This window comes from Nothobranchius furzeri, chromosome 4 (genome assembly GCF_043380555.1).
Source record: "Nothobranchius furzeri strain GRZ-AD chromosome 4, NfurGRZ-RIMD1, whole genome shotgun sequence".
In the NCBI taxonomy this organism is placed as follows: Eukaryota; Metazoa; Chordata; class Actinopteri; order Cyprinodontiformes; family Nothobranchiidae; genus Nothobranchius; species Nothobranchius furzeri.
The window spans coordinates 83676904-83696665 of NC_091744.1; the positions used below are offsets into that span (position 1 = coordinate 83676904).

The following is a 19762-nucleotide window of genomic DNA, read 5'->3' on the forward strand; positions in this document are numbered from 1 at the left end:
GTATGACCTGTGGGATCTTTAAAATCAGTCCATTTCGTGATGTTTCACATACCAGCCCGTAACTCTGCTGGACTTTGTTTTCCCTCAAACTGCAACTGGTAGATGCTTTTAGATGACCAGAATTACTGGCACTTTGATTTGCAGTGTGGGTGTGGTGGTTTCTCATCTTTTTCACCCTTGATCCTTTTCATGTCTGTGCCTTGTTGAATTACTTAAATGAGCAGGCTCAGACCACGGACATAAAAAAGGGTAAGAAGTTCATTAAGGGAGATGAACAACAGGCGCTCCACGGGAGGATCAGGGAACACGCTGACCTGAAGATGTGACCTGTGACATCTGCACTGGAGCGAAACTTAAGGATGTCAAGTACCGTTTGGGCTGTCTTACTGTGAATTGCACTTCAAGAGTCATGATGATGCTCCACCATCACAGAAACAAGCTGACGGAGCCCTTTAAGAAGCTCAGAGCATCTCTTCACGATGAGGTGATGAAGATTTTCTGCCTTCCTGACCAACAGTTTATCTGCCACTTCTGTTTAACGGAGGACCATAAAGGTCACGAAACTGTCTCGGCAGCAGAAAGAGCTAAGAAGCAGCAGGATCTGCAGGTGAGTCGACAACTTATCTAGCAACAAATCCAGGACCGAGAGGAAGAGCAACAGCAAGAGGAGGCCATTAGTGTCTGCTGATCCAGCAGTGGAGGACAGATCTTCTCTCAGCGTATTTGTCTGATCCAGAAAAGAAACTGATGGGAAGCAGCAACAAGAAATGGAGATGAGTCGAGTCAGAGCACTTCTGGAGAAGCTGCAGCAGGAGACCACAGAGCTGAGGAGGAAAGATGTTGAGCTGGAGCAGCTCACACTCAGAAGACCTCAATGTGCTTCTACAGAACTTCCTTTTAGTGGGTTCCCCTAGGGCAGGGGTCACCAGCCTGGTGCCCCCTCAGTAGCCCTATAAGGTGCCCTCAGGCCGTTATAAAAATAGCTCAATTCACTGCTCAGCAAAGTATATCATATTATTTTCTGTGGCAAATTTTCAAATCACACTTTATGTAAATGGTAAACGACCTGTATTTGTATAGCACCTTCTTAGGGTTCTACAACCCCCCAAGGCGCTTCACAACACAATCAGTCATTCACCCATTCACACACACTTTCACACGCTGGTGGGGATGAGCTACGATGTAGCCACAGCTGCCCAGGGGCGAGCTGACAGAGGCGAGGTTTCAGAGCACAGGCGCCACCGGTCCCTCCGACCACTACCAGCAGGCGAGGAGGGGTATGTGTCTTGCCCAAGGACACAACAGCAGCATTCTCTGGTCGGAGCCGGGATCGAACTTGCAACCTTCCGATTACTGGACAACCCGCTCAACCTCCTGAGCTGCTGCTGTCCCAGTGATTAAAACATGGATGACTAACAAACTGTGTGAGATGTGAGTGTGTGTGTGAGACTAATAAAAGTATATTTTTCTTTTACAAAGGACCTAGAATGTAAACCAACATTTTCCTTGTTGAATATAAAGACAGCTTGGGTGGTCAAAAGTAGCGTACCAAAAAGTCGAAGCTGTGTGTGACCAACTTTTTATTTAAATTAGAAAGTTGAAAAAGGCGAGAGAAAAATATGTGTTCTTCTGAGAAAGCGTTCCTTAACACGTCACAAGGGGAAGCCCTTCCTCCACATACCTGCATGTCTCCACCCCCTTTAGCCTCGGCCATGTATAAAACAAACGCACACAGACAGAACAAAAGGGCAAGGCTAACCCTAGCTCCAAGCTAGGCCCTCCTCACTTATCTTTCTGAAACCTTGGACAGTGAGTCTGGCTTTACACGGCGACTGAACTACAACAGTGGAGCTGCCCCATCTCAGCCATCATCTGTAAGTAAAAAGTGTTATCTGTGCTACGGTATCACTAGCAGTTAGCATGTGCTATTACTTAACTACTAGGATTTTTTTTAAAACTACTCTTTGATTTAACTGCCAGCTTTCATTTAAAAACTTTTCCCTAACAATATAGTGGGCAAGTAGTGAAGGAATTATTGTGAGGTTAAAGCATTTGATGGAGGTTTTATGTATAGGGAGCCTAAAGGTTGGTTTATGCTTGACGGCTGCCAGGTGCTGCGTGCAGCAAAATTGCGTCATTTTAACAACCACGCCCCTCCACCTGGCCTCTGCAGGGCCCAGGAAATTTTCTAACAACGTGGACGGTCAAACACAGAAAAACATGGCGGACTGGCAAGAATTATGGCAGAGTTCGTAAATACAGACATTTGTATGATTCAGCTCTCAAAGATCACCGTGACCAATATGTTGTTAATAATTCTTGGAGAGAAATAGCTCGCACTGTCGGAAAAGACGAGGACGCTGTTAAAAAATGCTGGAAAAACATGAGGGACCGATATGTGAAGGCAAGGAAGGGGAACAAACGGAAAAGCTGTGATCCTGGTGGAAACAAGAACACGCCACGATTTCTAAAAGAGCTACCGTAAGTTGGCTCCAAGCCAGCTCAATGCGCTCTGTGAAGGTGACCCCCGTCAGCTTCAAAAATAGAGGCAAATAGGCTGCTCGGTTAGTGCTTTGTTTGTGCTGATTTGTGCAGGTGAAACCAACGTTTGTGCTGCAACGGTTTCTGAGATATTAAACTTTATTTAATACCGTAAATCCTCTAATACAGGCCCGGGCCTGTATTTGACTCAAGCTCATCAAGCTCCAGGCCTTTATTGGAAGGAGGGCCAGTATTAGAGGCAGGCCTCTATTTCTATTTGAGCAAAATGAACTAATGGTTCGCTGGAGTTTTTGACAATTAAAATTGCGCGCACATTTTCAAAGTTAAACACATTTCTTTTAACAGCGGTAGTTTCTGCTTCAGCCCTCTCCCCCCTCCCCCTGCGCAGCGGCCGCAAACTCACTGATGCGCCTGCAGCCTCTCAGAGTTCCTGCTGCTCTAAACATTAAAATAATTATTTCATTTTCTGTTCCTCACTTCCGATTACCTTCAATGGTGTCTGTTTGTTGCAACCAGCAGGTACAAAAACTAGCTTGTTTTTATTTGTCTATTTTTCTGTCCTGTCTGTTTATTATCTTCCTGCATCTCCTCTCAATCCTAAAGAGAAACTGCAACCTGGGTTCATATATATTCACCTTATGAGTTACCTTTGAACTGCAGTTCTAAAAGATCTACCGACCGCAAAAACAGCGGAGTGCGCGCTGCTTGCCGGCCGCATCAGTGCGTCGGAGGACAAGGTGTGCCCCGCTCCAGCAGCGAAACACATCAGGCGCAAATAACACTCTGGGGAGCAGTAGCAGGGGTTGTATGAACTAGTCGATTTCACTATAGTGACTTTTTATGCCTGTCGTCGACTAGTCGCTGTCACGTGATAATGACCGGCAAGATGCAGCCCTAGGAAAAGACAGCAGCCTGCTGTCAGCAGGTGACAAGCTCCTGCGCTCGGGGGGGCAATGCACTGTGCCAGAGCATCGGTACTGACACGCGATCGTTCATGTCGGTTCATTTCCTTTGATGTTTTCTGTCTTTTATTTGCGCCTGATGTGTTTAGCTGCTGTGGAGCGGGGCGCATCACCCTGTCCTCCGACTCACTGATGCGGCCGCCAAGCAGGGAGCACTCCGCTGTTTTTGCGGTCGGATCTGCCTCCTGAGCACGGCCACAGTAACAATCAGGTGTTGCCAAATTATTTAACACGCGATCGTTCATTTCCTTCAATGCGTCGGAGGACAAGGTGACTTGTCGGCGACAGGCATAAAAAGTCACTATAGAGTGGTGAAGTCGACTAGTGACTAGTTCATACAACCCCTGCTACTGCTCCCCAGAGTGTTCTGCAGCATAATCAGCACGTTCTCTTTGAACTTGATATCAAATTTTCACCGCCTCTTCGTCTCCGCACGGTTAAAGTTACCCTCGCGGTCTATCACTGGCAAATCAAAAGTGAGAGATGACACAACCGCCCCCCGTACTTGCTTGTTACCACATTCCACCCGGCCACTATAAGAGACCGGCCATTATTCACCTCCGCTGACTCCGACACCGGCCAAAATTGGAGACCCGGCCTTTAATTGAATACCGGCCTGTATTGGAGGATTTACGGTATGTCATTCAGAGGTCACCGTCCCCCCCCGGACTTCTCCAAACTGCTCCAAAATGGACCACAATAGTCTACTTTTTCAGTGCTTCATTTGTTCTGATTTGTGCAGGTGAAACTGACGTTTGTGCTGCAACGGTTTCTGAGATATTACACGATTTAATTTAGTATGATGACATCATCAAATTCCCAAACTGCTCCAAAATGGACCATATTAGTCAACTTTTTCAGTGCTTCATTTGCACACGTTGGAGAGGTTACTTCTCCAATCTGGTCCGGGAACGCCTTGGGGTCCTGCCGGAGGTGGAGGTGGCCGGGGAGAGGACGGTCTTTCCTAGTTGGGATGCTGCCCCCGCGACCCGGACCCGGATAAGCGGAGGAAGACGACGACGACTTGCTGTGGCATTAATTACACTAATAGAGCGTCCAAGGAGTCTCCACTTCATTTTTTTCGGTAAGTAAAATGATATTTATGTATTTTAGGTCACTGCCAAGCTGAGCTTAGATTTTAACATGTACTGTTTAACCATGAAATTTAAATGTAATAGGGTAAAACCCAGTGCATTTAACATAATGCTGCACTTTAGAAAATGGGTTGAAATATAACATGTTGGTGGAGCTGGGTTCCGACTATCGGCTTGTGGAGCTCTCGGGAGACCTCTGTTTTCCACCCTTATCCCCTCCCCGCAGCTCGGCGCATCTCTGTCTGATCGTGGCTTCTGACTGCTGCGCGGGCTGACGGCTTGTGGAGCTCTGGGATGGAAACATTTCCACCCGGTTCTCCCCAGCGGCAGCTCTGCGCATCTCCGATCTCCTCAGTCTCCTCTTCTGGGCTCATGGATCCCCGGAAGAAGGAAAAAATGAATGCATGTCTAAAACGCAGTTTTCTAATCAGCTTTGCCTTACGCCCTGGATCACACACATATGTTGTACTGCAATTTAAATGTGAACTAATGATGTATGTTTCGACCACGCCAGTCACGTAGATTTAACAGCTTGTAAAAGTTCGTAATTAGCATGACTACACACACCAGAAATCGACACATGGCATATGTGTTGCTTATGCCACCACATAATCTCCTCCCCCCTAGCGTAACTGCTACTTACCACATGACCAGATTTATGGTGGTTCTTTCCTCCTGTGGGAAGTTTGCTGAACTTACAGCCCTTTTCCATCAGTTTGCTCCATGTCTGGTTCGATGATGTCACTTTCGTGAGGCACATTTGTGGTCCTGGATTTATTTTCACACAAAACCTAAAATAGCATTTCCCCCGTTCGAAAATAAGCGCATTTTTGGTATCAAAATGTGTCTTTAAAATTCACGGACGTCATATGTTAAATCCTTGGCACAAAACAAGCGGGATTAGAAAATAACGTTTTTAGCCCCGTTGACTTGCATTCATTTTTCGTTCCGTGGTCCGCAAGTAGATGGGCGTGACTTAGGCTCCCTATTTCTACATGTTAAAGGAATTGTTAACAGTGTAATTAAACAAGGCTGCCCTAACTTTCACATGCCACTGTACCATGCCACCAAATGAGGAGGGTTAAGCCTGGTTTATGCTTCTCCGTCAGCTCCGCAAGGGACAGACACGCACGGATTGACGGAAGCGTTTTGCTCTTTTACTTCTCCGTCTCCTGGAGAGCGTTGCAAAGCAATTGCCCGGCAGGACAACAGAGGGCGTAGCGCTGTTCTGTGGTATCCTGTCATGTATCGGTCCAAGATCGTGTGTTTATATTGTGTTTTTTGTGTATATGAGACTTTTAACACGGACATATTTGTCTCTCATTCTCCTCCACCGCTTCATGCGCTCCCCACCTCCAAACCCACGTTTCCTGTCATTTCCGTCCACAAATAAAACGCTTGCTGCGTATCTTTTCACTCCTCCAGTCACGGTAGGATGAAACGTTCATATTTTTAGAGTTTTTTCGCGAGGTATTCTTCAAGCTTCTCCGTGTCTGCCGCTAGTTATCCTCGGCTCTCTTTGCAATGGCGACGCTGTAAACAACAGCGGCGTCCTGACCAATCACAAGCTTGCGTAATCAGTCTCGTTCGACGGAGGTTTAAAAAAGTGGGCTCGACTCTGTACGTACTTGCGTGCCTGCCGGAGCCCTACGCAAGGATGGATAATGGCGTTGCGTGTCTCCGCACTGACGCAGACGGAGAAGCATAAATCAGGCTTTTTTCTAAGGATTAAAACTAATGTCTTGGAAGATTCAAGGCCCTTTTGACTGATGACCATGAGGCTCCAGGGGTCACATTTTCTTGTTTGTACAATTTTCAATGCTTTTTCTAGATAAACCAATTTAAAACCAACCGACTAAGGTTGTTTTTTTGGAAGCTGAGTATTCCTCCCCTGGAAGTAAAAAAACAGGAAATTAAAGAGCAAGTCACCCCCAAATCAACTATTTTTTTCTGATAAACTATATAAATGCATGTCTAATCGTGCTGCAGACACGTGCAGTCAATAGTTTTGCACTTTAGTGCATTTTAGTTAAAATTTTAATTTTCTGTCTAAAACTGTCAGTGTTGTGCCATTGTCGGGTAAAAACTCTGCACTGCATTTGAATTTAAATCTGCCACCGCTATTGGCTAACAGGTACCCTAGCACGTTAGCTGGTAACATATGATATCACAATGTCTTTGTGAGCCTGTGTGTGTGTGTATTTGTTAGCGGCTCCGCCCTCTCGGTCTGCTAGGCAACAGCATTTGTTGCATTTTTCAAACAGGAAGTGGGAGTTGAGTAAGAATCTGGTAGGGGGTGACTTGCTCTTTAATGTCTGCTAGCTGGATAGGATCTTGACAGGAAAGGAGCTTTCTACAGACCTTAACAATAATATTAAAAATTCCGTTAACATGTGTTACATTCAGAAAGGCAGTGCTACAGGTGGCAGTAACGTTTGTAAGTGGTCACAATTAATAAACTGCTAATAAAATATGAAAGGTGTCCAACAAAATCTAATGTTCCATAAAACTGTGAATTATTAATACTGTTGGACCTTTAATATCCGATTGACTCTGGAAATGGGTTGGGTAGCCAGGGAACCAACACTTATCAATAATTTGACACAGAAGCAAAAATATAGTATATAAAAATCTATTTATTACTATGTTTCTACGACTAATGATTATACAGAATAACTGAAGGTAAATGATTATTCAAGATAATATCAACTCAATAACCAAACTAATAAAACATGATTGTGGATGTTACCAATAATCTAAATAAGTGTTTTAGGAAAGATGTGAAGTCTGGAATTACAAGAATAATCTGGCTGAATTTAGTGATGTTTGATCAGTGAGTCATAACCCATCCAGTCTTCTGAAGGAGTTGTCTTGTGACTTGCAGCAGAGATAAGGAAGCATGGTTCCCCCAGATGGTGAGGTCATAAACAGAGCATTTGTTTTGGTTTGGTTTGCACACGGTTGACCTTTAGGCCTGCACTGCCTTTCCTAGCGCTACACACGTGTTACACATAAAACTTCCCTCAGACGCTTAAACCTCACAATAAATCCTCCATTACAGTATGTCTCCACTCAAACAAGCTATAACTCCTGTTGATGCACACGTGCTGACAGGAAGACGGTAACAGCTCACCAGATTAAACTCTGATAACATGAACAGATCTTAATGTGACCTCGAGGGGCGGATACCTCTTATAGATGCATTAAAGCAAGGAGAAAACAGTCTGTGATATTTCAGTGGAAAGGTTTTAATGTCAACCATGCAATTTCACAACGAGGAAACGGAGTCTTTCCGAAGCAATCTCAGGCATGTGTCCTGTTTGTGAACATCTAACTGTCCCTCTTACAGACTAAACCTGCAACCTTCCAATTACTGGACAACCCGCTCAACCTCCTGAGCTTCTGCTGTCCCATCTGTTGGAATGTCTCTGCAAAATATTCTATATAAACCCATTTTATGCACGTCTGGTAAAGATGTCCTCCTGCAGCAGGTTACTGCAGCTCCTGAGGATTCACTGCTTTCTTCATCATCTGATCTCCTGCCCTGGTGTCTGAGTCTCTCATCCTCCTAGACTTGATGCACAACCGCATCTGCACCACCAAGTAAAAGCACTTTCATACAGAAACATCGGATAAATGAAAACGTGATTGTTTTCACTTGAGGGCACTCTATCACAAGCTTTGTTTCTGACTCAGCATCACATGCAGCTTTAGATTTTTTTTTAGACATTTAGCTCAGTTAAATAAGCAAATTATTCATGTTTTAGTCCCGTTTTTTACAGATTAACAGAGGCTTTGAGTTCAGGATGGTGGAAGAAAATAAAAGAAATACAATTCTAATAGAAAACATTAAAACAGTGTGGTGTGCAGGATTTCTTCTGTTGCATGTTATGAAGTCCAGATGGGAGTTCTGGCCTGTTTGGTGGAAACAACTGAACTTTGTGAGGCGTTACAGCGAGTGATGATCCTTTCTCCCTGTTCTCTGGCATTCTGACAAACCAGTGAAAGAACACTGCTGAGAACACTTGGCTAAGAAATAATCTCAATTTTATGTTATTGTCAAGTTTCTAGACACATCAATCACAAATTAATGTTATTTGTGTTCATTTCAAACGTTTAGCCACAGATTTGTTTAAACAAATGAAGCTTGAGACCTTTGTCCTGATGTTTCTGGTACGTCTTGGATGTCAGATGAATCTCTAGAGGACAGTCTCACCACACCTGTCACCTGCACCCATAATGAGTCACTCAGTGGGTGGAGCTTCCACTTTCGTGGATTGAGGTGGGAAGGGGAGTGTGTTGGAAGTGAAAACAACATCAAGGTCTCAGAGGTGCCGGGTGTGGTGAGGATAAACCCAAGAGGCTCACAGAGAGAGTCGGGTTTATTATAAGGAAATAGATCAGCAGCTTTTTAAGGATTCTTTTCATTTTATAATTAACTAAAAAACACTGTAGTTCAACTCTGGAAGATAGAAATAATTCTGTTACGTTTTATGAGTTGAAGAGGAAGTCAGGATTTTACAAAGAAGATTGAGTTTAACTGGTTTAATTCTACAGTCAATTCTATCAGTTTCTAATTGTTTGTTCTTTTGCAGTAAAATCAAAGTTTTATTTTAACAAACTCAAATAATCTTTACTAAAAAATAAAAAGAGCAAGCCTTTTTGTTCTGATGGTTCTGGAGCTCAGCTGTCACCTCGATGTGAGATGTCTCGTGTGTGTGTGTGTGTGTGTGTGTGTGTGTGTGTGTGTGTGTGTGTGTGTGTGTGTGTGTGTGTGTGTGTGTGTGTGTGTGTGTGTGTGTGTGTGTGTGTGTGTGTGTGTGTCCTGCTCAAGGACTCCTGAACAGAGGAGAGTCAAGCTCCAACATAGTGCTTTTCATCATTTTGATAATTGTGATTTCATTATCATTATTATTAATATTAGAATAATATAGGGAAGTCTGGGCCTCTCGCCTTAGGCTGCTGCCCCCGCGACCCGACTCCGGATAAGCGGATGAAAATGGATGGATGGATGGAATAATACTCTAAAAGGTGGGAAAAGGAAAGAAACCAATCATGAGACCATGTTTGTTGCTGGTTAGCTGTGAAAGCAGGAGGGTGAATTTTCTCAGTGGTCCAGTCGAGACGCAGGTCTTCAAGCAAGAAAGAAAGAAATGCTGTCATTGGTCATATAAGGTACTTCAGTGTTCTTCAGAAAACGTTAGAAAACAACAGGGTGATGAAAAACAATTACAAACAATAAACTGATCGTCGGGGCAGTATAAGCAGGGAGGCCCAGACTTCCCTCTCCCCAGCCACTTGGGCCAGCTCCTCCGGGGGAATCCCAAGGCGTTCCCTGGCCAGGTGAGAGACATAGTCCCTCCAGCGTGTCCTGGGTCTTCCTTTAGGTCTCCTCCCAGTTGAACGTGCCCAGAAAACCTCACCAGGGAGGCGTTCAGGAGGCCTCCTAATCAAATGCCTGAGCCACCTCGACTGGCACCTCTCGATGTGGAGGAGCAGCAGGTCTACTCCGAGCCCCTCCCGGATGACAGAGCTTCTCACCCTATCTCTAAGGGAGTGCCCAGCCACTCTTCGGAGAAAACTCATTTCAGCCGCTTGTATCCGCGATCTCGTTCTTTCGGTCACTACCCAAAGCTCATGACCATAGGTGAGGGTAGGAACGTAGATCGACCGGTAAATCGAGAGCTTCGCCTTCTGACTCAGCTCTCTCTTCACCACGACAGACCGGTACAACGCCCGCATCACTGCCGATGCAGCACCAATCCGCCTATCGATCTCACGCTCTAGTTTTCCCTCATTCCTGAACAAGACCCCGAGAAACTTAAACTCCTCCACTTGGGGCAGGACCTCGTCCCTGACCCGGAGAAGACATTCCACCCTTTTCCGAATCAAGACCATGGTCTCAGATTTAGAGGAGCTGATTCTCATCCCAGCTGCTTCACACTCGGCTGCGAACCGCTCCAGTGAGAGCTGAAGTTCACGTTCTGATGAAGCCAACAGGACCACATCATCTGCAAAAAGCAGAGACCTGATCCTCAGGCCACCAAAACGGATGCCCTCCACACCTTGGCTGCACCTAGAAATCCTGTCCATAAAGGTTATGAACAGAATCGGTGACAAAGGGCAGCCTTGGCGGAGTTCAACTCTCACTGGGAACGAGCCCGACTTACTGCTGGCAATGCGGACCAAGCTCTGACACCGGTCATACAGGGACCTAACAGCCCGTATCAGACCATCAAACACCAGTGGGACGCTAAAACCAAGAGGACCACCGATCCTCCACAAACACAAAACACACACACATGAACACACAGAGACCCACACCACACACCCAAAGAAATGCAAACACACACAAACAACAGAATGAAACCAGAACCACAGAGAGAGCAGACGCAACGAATCGGACTGACTGACGACACAGCGTGGTCTAAAGAGAGCAGAACGTCTGAAACGGGCTGGTAAATACGAGTAGGGCCTGTGATCGGTTCCGTCATAATGAGCTAAAATAAAAGAAACAACCGTAAAAACAAAGCCGCTCCAAACGTGGGGAACATTTAAGTTCGATCACCTTTACAACAAAGGTTTATGAAACTCATTTTTTAAGATTAATCCTGCAATGATCTAAAATAAACATGATATCGGATCCCATCGGTTAAAGAATGCCGAGGCAGGAACAGGACAGGAAGCTAAAGCCACGCTCACTTTGCTCGGTGTACAAAAACGCACTCGTGTCAACCACGCTAGACATTTTACTCACCCTAGTAACCTTTAGACCTTTAATGCTCCTCACCCGACATCAGCGAGCTGCCTCTTCTTAAAAACAGAAATGTCAGCGGAGGTAGAGGAATAAAAGCAACTCAGTTTCTCCTCTGAACGGGTGAAAAGGCAACAAAAACTCATCAACCGGATTCTGATGCAGCTTTTTAGGACTTTCCCTTTTTCGGCCCAAACTTCAGTCTGAGAAAACTGCAAACAGAGTGAATGAAAGTGCATTGAAATAGCAGTTTTCCCACTTTTACCGACACCGAATTAGAAGCACTTTTAAATGTGTCAGCTTTTATTAGCCGAGTCATCTTTACAGACTTTTTACTTCCAGCTCTCTAACGAACGCCATCGGTGTGTGTGTGTGTGTGTTGTGGGGGGGGGGGGGGGGGGGGGGGGGGGGGGATCCAAGTGAAACGCTGAAGAGTAGATTTCTGTTTAATTGGCCATTAAATGGCTAAAAGAGTTTCCTCACGGAGCTGTGATGTCTGCGCGTTAACGTTCTGTGTTTCACTGTTGTGTAGACACTCAGCGAGAGCATGGAGTTTTCTCAGCCTCTGTGCTCCTGTTTTAAGCCCCCTGGTTTCTGTTTATGCAGCCCAATGGACCGTACCTCACTGGGTGTGCTGGTTGGACGTGACTCAGCTCTGTTGCTTAGCCACAGTTGTCAGGGAGTTGCTGCTAAGCTCGGCTAGAAGAAACAACAACATGCTGAAAGGCCTGCATGAAAGATAGAAACTATTTCAGATCAGTTCCTGGAGCATTTCTGTCCTCTGTGTTAAGATTCATAACAGAAATCCAGACTTATGGTGGTCATATGAAGTTATAGAAACACAAAAATCATTTAACTTGGAGAAAAAAAAACTAAACTCGCATTTATGATGGTTAATTTGTTAAAGCAAGGTCAATTATTAATTCCTTAGATTGGAAACCAGGGCTATGTGGTGGCACCATAGACGTGAATACATAGGCGCCCCATTGGGCGCTGGAGAGCGTAACAGTGTCACTCTCCAAACCCAACTGGAGTCAACACAAAGGGAGCAACTAGGACCATTTTTTTAGTGCAGCCTACAGTTGCAACAACCAGCGTTCTATTGAAAACAGATTATGTGGGATTACTATTGATTTTTCTAGCCTACCTGTTGGGATTTTATATTTAAATTTATTTTATTTTATTATATTTTAACTATCATGCCAAACCACATGTCTGATTTTGTTAAAAAGCATAATAAATGTGTCTTTTTTAATTGGGTAAGCACCTTCCTCAGTAGAAATAAATGGACTGAGGGTAAATGGAGACCCATCCAAGATGGCCACCTGCCACTACGCCAGCTCCAGTAGGTAGCGCCAGTTCATGGGGCGTCTGCGTATAAAATGTCGGTGGGTAGCACTGCTGCATCACAGTATGTAGGCTGCAGGTTTGAATCCCGGCTGCAAGCTTTGTGCACGGAGTTGTCAACAATAACAAATAGCTGCTTCACAATTAAAAACTTGTTTTTTTTTTATTTTAGAAAACATTACCACTACAGTTAGGTTGTTTTTCTTTTGCTTTATGGTTTGTTAAACATTATTTATATATTCTCCATGAGAAAAAAATCACACTGCAGATTTAGTGAAAAAAACAGATTTTCCGATGTAGTTGTATTTTACAATAAAATTAACGTGTGCAAGAACATGTTAGACCATCAGAGAATAAACATCTGTGTTTTTAAACCAAAACTTACAGTGTAAAAAAGGAAACCCCGCTTCATCACACAGGATGATCTTCTCAGGATTATGTGAGAAACGTTTTTTTTTTTTTTAAAATAAAACCCATGTGTTAATCTGAAAAGCTTTGCATGGGTCAAAGGCCACAAAACAATAATCTCAGCCTCTGAGCATTCAACCATTTCTAGAAAATGAAAATTGAGCCATCAGGTCTAATCCAGAAAGGCAGCATTTAATCTTAATGGAGCTGGTCAATATGACTCTTTAATCTGGCTTCCTGTTGTGCTGGAGGACTGATTTTCTCTGCCCTGCAGGAAACAGGACAGCAGATTGAGACAGACGCCTAATTTGTTTCATCCCTCAGAATCTCAGGTAGAACAAAATCGGAGTTTACTCAGAGTTAAAATAAAATAAATATCAAAGCTGAGAGGATGAAGTAGTTTTAATTCCTCACAGTGGTTTAAAAAACAACAGCTGGCGCGGCTAACCTGTGTTACCTCGCTGGATGTGGGAAGTTTACAGTCAGACTAACCTTGTTAGAAAGGTCAACTCCCTGCCACACCTGGTGTGGACTGCGGTGCCTTGGTCTGCCCGAGTGTTCGCGGCTCCCGGGTCAGGGGGTTTAAGATTTTTGGCGTCTGCCTGATTAATCCCGGTGGCTGCCTGGTGGGATCTGGGTCCCTGGGCTCTGCTGGGTACCCGGTGGGTCTGGTCGCCCCTGGGTCCCGGGTCGCTGGGTTCCGTGCTCGGCCAGCTACGGGGTGGGAGGCTGTGGGCCGGCCTGTGGGCTTGTCTCTGATATCTCCCGGGACTCTGCCGGCTGCTGGTTGTGGCCCCCCGGGGCGATCCTCTGCACCTCTTGAGGGGGGCGTGGGCTTTTCTGGTTGCAGTCTCCTTTGGGTCCCTGTGCTCTGGGGTAGCTTCTGGATCTCTGAGACTTAGAGCTCCTTCCGTCTCCTGCACATCTTTAGGGGGCAAATCTGTGATCCCTCACACTCTCTATTGGACGCTCCTATAGAGAAACCTTACATATACAAGCACGTGTACACACACAGGTGCTCACATGGTGCTCTCATAAGTATGGACTTGGGAACGTTCAACACATGTCTTAAGACTATGGTGGGCACTAAATGCACTGATTTATTATCGTGCGATAGTTCAGTAAAATAATGTTGATTTTATATTTCCTCATCAGGCTGATGCAGTGATAGCTTGCTCCTGTTGTATTGTTGTGTGTCCCTTTTCTGCAGGTCTAGAAGCAGACTCTTGTTCATCACTGATTGTTTATCTTTGTGGAACTTTACTCATATTTCAGTACATTTTCAGTGGTCTCTAGTTGGAATGAATGCCTTGTCATACTCTGGGGAAAAAAGCTCCAGTGCACCAGTTTCAGGAACTAGAAGTGAGCCACATCAGAGGAGCCTCAGTCTTACTTCCTGATATTTGGACATCTCACCTCTGATTGGCTAACAGCAACATGACCCTACCACTGACTCAGTTTTCTCTGCAACATTGATGCTTTATCTCCACAAATGACATAAGCTTGGAGGAGTTCTGCTGTGTGGTGGAGTTGCTAATGCTAACGGTTAGCTTCTACTATCCGAAACGATCTGTTTCCTAGACGCTAAACCAGCAACAGCCTTCCCCGTTGTCTTTATGTTTAACTGTTTTATCTTGTTTGTTTCCATCTTTTCTGTTGTTCTTTGGTCTAAAGCTAACTGTGTGTCTGTTCTCTGGACCATATCGTCGTAAATGAGAGTTCTCCATCGACTCATCTGGGCAAATAAAGAAAAAATAAATAGAAGATGGGTGAGTCCATGAATGTTAAGTGACAGTGTGATGTAGATCTGTCAGGATTTTCTAATCCTAGAGTTTCACCGTCTTGTTTTCTATCAGAAGCTACTGCAGGAGATAGGTGTAGGAGACTATTTTCATGTTCAGCCTGCATGAAACACTCAGCGTGAACCCGAATCAGAAATAATCATTAACAAATGGTTCTTCAGTAAAGTGGACTTTTAAAGAACAACTAAAACCTCAATTCACATAATCTGAGAAATTAGACATTTGGTCCATCGCATTAAATGTGAAAATACCACAGGTGAAAATTATTTTGATCTCAATGATGTTCCCAGATTTTCCAAAAGGAACGTCCTAAATGACAATAGTGTGAAACAGAGAAAACTAGTAGATTTTAGGGCTGAACGATTAATTGCATATGCAGTTAAATTGCGATGTGACAAAAGGAGATTTTCTAATCGCAAAGGCTGCAATTTGACTGGCAGTGAGTGGTTAGCACAATGCTAATATACATTGAAAAACCCATAGGGATGCTAATCTAATATCGCCGATTACATTCTTACAAATTACGATTTAGGAACTTGCCAAATTATTACATTTGGAGTCTAATAAAAAGTAAAAACTGTTATTAATCAAATAAGCACAGACAGATATTTTAGTAAAGCTAGAAAACTGTAAGAGACTTTAACTCCACTGGATAGCAGCTATGAACAAAATTGAACTACGGAAGCTCTGCGTGGACAAAACGTCAAAAACTCTAAAATCAAAATACTTCAATAAATGGGACACACTTCCTGCAAATCAATTTTCACAATTGATGCTAATGCCTATGGTCCTTCAATGGATGTGCTCCTGGCTGCAAAGCATTGCACCTTAAAATACAAAATTTTGTTTTTACTTGTGTTTATGTAGACAAATAAACAAGTTGATATGATATGTAGATAAATTTGTAGATACATAAACTTGGTTATATTCAGTACAAGTTACATAGATTTTTTTTTGCTTCCGTTAGTTGAAAAATGAGAAAAGCCCCTTGAGAAAATAATCGTTAATTAAATCACAATTGCAATATTGAAGAAAAAAAATCCCAATTAGATTATTTTCCAAAATTGTTCAGCCCCAGTAGATTTTGTTATACTTGCATACATTTCTCAGACAGAATATAAAAGGATGATCGACACATTTAATCTCCTTACTTTACAAAAGTCATTCTATAAAACTATCGAGCTAATCCATGTAATCTACCTGCTGCTCTTTTCTCAGACATGACAGGTGAGCATTTCTTCCTTTGATGTGTGATCAAACAAATACCTCAAAGTCCAAGTTTCAATTGTAAAGGTACAAAAGTTCAATCGGAGCCTCGCCCCCCTACCCCCTCACCCACCTAACCCACACACACACACACACCCCTGCACCTGCAGTAAAGGCTGCAGCTGGAGGAAGAGGAGTCGATAAGTCATTACTTTAATGTGAGCGTAAGCACAATTAGGTTTACCTCGAAGCAGATGAAAGTGTGAATGGAGCAGCAAAGTTTATTTAAAAAACCACAACAGCATAAGAGCTAAACTTAAGGTCATTTTTCACAAACCACATTTAAATGGATTTACTTTGTAATTCTAAAAGGGAAAAAGCAGGGGCGGTTCTACGAATGGTCCAGGGAGGGGCCAGTGCCACCCTGACAGCAAGCTCCAATCTCCCTGCAGGGCCCCTGCTGAGGGCGGAGCCCAAGTACAGATTGTTTGTGTTAATTCAGCCCAGTGCGAGATGAGGAACCAAAGCATGTGAATGAGTTTATCTGGCACTGAGCCATACTTTCATGTTTCTGATAAAATAACCCAGAGATTAATGTATTTTTAGCAAAATAGTTGATTTTTTGAACTTATTAAAAGTCTGAAAGTAAAAAGGGGAGGCACACCATGGGTGGAGTTTTGGGCTGAAATATTAAATTTTACATATGTTGCAATAAACTTCTAAAATAACGATTGAACGTGTCTACATAACTATTAGACACTCATCTGTACGGGTTGCCAGCAAAAAAAAAAAAAAAAAAAAAAAAAACAGTTAAAAAGCTTTGGCTGCATTTTTTATATTGTAATTACAAACATTTGAATTTGTTCTCTAACAGAGCAGCCAGTTAGTAGAACCTCATCTGGACAAAGATCTATTATCAGGCTGTTCAGAGTTTGAAGCCATTTTCTAAAGAGGTTTCTGGTCATTTTGCTAAAATCCTACAAATAAAAGTATGTGTTAAGTCACACAAGATCGGTCATCCAGTCTTTTTTGTTGTTTAAAGGTGTGGAACACTGAAAACTATTTTACATCTCACACCTATCTCCTGCAGTAGCTTCTGATAGAAAACAGACGGTTAAACTCTAGGATTAGAAAAGCCTGACAGATCTACGTCACACTGTCACTTAACATTCGTGGACTCACCCATCTTGACTCACGAGAGAAGGCTGTTGTTGGTTTAGCGTTCAGGAAAAAGCAGAGGACTTCTCTGCTAGTAGAAGCTAACCATTAGCATTAGCATCTCCACCACACAGCAGAACTCCTCCAGGCTTTTGTTGTTGAAGATAAAACATCCATGTTGCAAGTCAGTGGTATAGTCGTGTTGCAGTTATCCAATCTAAGGTGAGATGTCCAGATATCAGGAAATAAAACTCCTAAACCTGCCGTCTGAAGCTCAGCTGTGATGTCGCTCACTTCTAGTTCCTGAAAATGGTGCACTGGTGTGATGAAAATGGTGCTCAGGTGTGATGAAAATGGTGCTCAGCTGTGATGTCGCTCACTTCTAGTTCCTGAAAATGGTGCACTGGTGTTTTTCTTCCCCAGAGTACAACTTACAAGGCATCCATTCCTACTGGAGACCACTGTAGATGTATTGATTAAAGGCGTGTCCCACACCTTTAAGGTTGATTAGTTGTGGTAGCCATCTTTGATCTAGTTGAAATGCAAAGTTATTCAGCTGTAGTTGAAGACTTTTAGTTTTGCTAAACTTAATCAACAGGGAGCATCAGGATTAGTATCTTCATTAGAGTTAGCCATATACAGTCCAATGCATATCTGCTGCCCCCTGGTGGAGTATCGACAGGTTGTGAGGGTCAATTTTATTAAATTCACCATTCTATACAAATTTTTTAGTTATGTGTGATACATGTTAGATTTCAGACTCTAAATGGTTAAAGTAGACACAGAACTATGAATTTTATGGATCTCTTCATAACGCCAGCTTCGTAAACTAGCCACACAACAACGTTAGCAGAAAATACATGTTTATTATTGTTTACAGTCTAGCTAAATAAAGCTGTACACAAAATAATTAGAAAACCGGTTGCTGCTCTTTTCACATTAAAATATTGACAAGAGTTGAGGCACAATCCAGGGTTTTTATGTAGGTTGATGCTGGTACACCGAACAGTTTGGAGGCATTAAGACAAAAATGATCATCAGGCAGAACCGCCGTCTTTGCACCAAACTCATAAATAATGTAACAGGAGATACATGAAGCAGGTTCCAGTAACTTCAAGTTGTTGTTTTTCACCTAATCAAGAAGAAATGAAAACAAACAATCGTGTAACAGAACAAATTTGCACAAACAAAACTATTCAATTTCAAATCAAACAGGAAACAAAAGAGAATAATCCAAAAAGAAAACATTCTCCTCTCAGGTGAGTGATTTTGGCAAAAGGAGAAACATCGACAGGAACAAATATCGTCTCAAAATGTAACCCGAACTAGAAAAAAAGCTGTTGCAAGAAGAGTTGGTGTGTAGGCACTCGGTAAAGCCGGTTTCTACGAGGAAACAGGAGTGGTTCAGGCCAGTGAGATCTCCGGGTGAGGCATGACTCGGCACTAACGGAACCCTCTAAACCCGTTTAAACGCTGGTTAAGACGGCTTTAGTTTAGCCGGTGTGGGTAGGGGTGACCTGAATGTCGTGCTGTCCCATAACAGGTCTGCAAACATCCCTGGAACGCTGCTGCCAGTGAACATGGATTCAAGGAGAAGGGAAAAAAAGGTTTTAATGAATGTAAAAAAAAAAAAAAAAGAAAGAGCTAGAAGCCTGAATGGTTTCAGAAACCAGAGGAGGCCCGTTGGAGCAGAACATCCAGTGCAAAGTGAAATGGAAAGCTAGTCCAAGTGCTGTAGGTCCGAGGAACGTTTTGGGATAAATCCTGTTCAGTGAAGCGGCAGAGTTCAGGTTAAAGCGATCTTAGACTGCTGCAGACTCCCGGCTTGTCCTCTAGCTCTTTATTTTCTGTATTCACGGAGTTTCATTCCTTAATCTTCAGGAGATAGCAGAGCTCTCGGTGCAGACACCTCTGCAGTTGATGTTTTCCTCACTTCATCTCTCCACCCGCCACCATGACCCCAGCTCATTATCTCATGGTGGAGGAAGCTCTGAAGTAGGAGAGGAATTTGAAACAGAGGCTCACCACGAAGTACCAGATGTTTCGGGCCATCTGGGACCGGGCGATGAAGACGCGCCATATGAGCACCATCAGGATGGTGTTGAAGGTGTAGCGGATGTTCCTCAGCCTGGAGGAACACAAACACGGGACTCCAGTTCATTCAAAACTACATCCTCAGCAATCATGCTTTTAACAAACTCCGCCATAATCTTCCTGTAACCAGTTTACCTAACTGGGTAGAAACTAGGGCTGAACGATTAATTGCATATGCAATAAAATTGCAATGTGACAAAAAGATTTTCTAATCGAAAAGGCTGCGATTTGACTGGCTGCGAGTGGTTAGCACAATGCTAATATACATTGAAAAACCCATAGGGATGCTAATGCTAATATCGCCGAACAGATTCTTACAAATTACGAATTAGGAACGTGCCAAATTATTACATTTGGAGTCTAATAAAAAGAAAAAACTGCCATTAATCAAATAAGTACAGACAAATGTTTTAGTAAAGCTAGAAAACTGTACTT

General features: G+C 43.4%; 1 protein-coding gene and 1 long non-coding RNA gene across 3 annotated transcripts in view; one reads left to right on the top strand and one right to left on the bottom strand.

The window, feature by feature from the left end:
- The first annotated feature begins 8073 nt into the window (after positions 1 to 8073).
- The window catches only part of LOC107389208 (uncharacterized), a 64190-nt gene continuing 52501 nt past the window's right edge, over positions 8074 to 19762 (top strand). The window contains exon 1 of the long non-coding RNA XR_001573408.3: positions 8074 to 8161. This is a non-coding gene — a long non-coding RNA (uncharacterized lncRNA). The remainder of the gene's footprint in view (positions 8162 to 19762) is intronic.
- Positions 18329 to 19762, bottom strand: part of far1 (fatty acyl CoA reductase 1) — a 42305-nt gene continuing 40871 nt past the window's right edge. For both annotated transcript variants that reach the window (XM_015965225.3, XM_015965224.3), the window contains exon 13: positions 18329 to 19361. In XM_015965225.3, the coding sequence (XP_015820711.3) occupies positions 19202 to 19361 (160 nt within the window). In that variant the 3' untranslated portion in view covers positions 18329 to 19201. The remainder of the gene's footprint in view (positions 19362 to 19762) is intronic.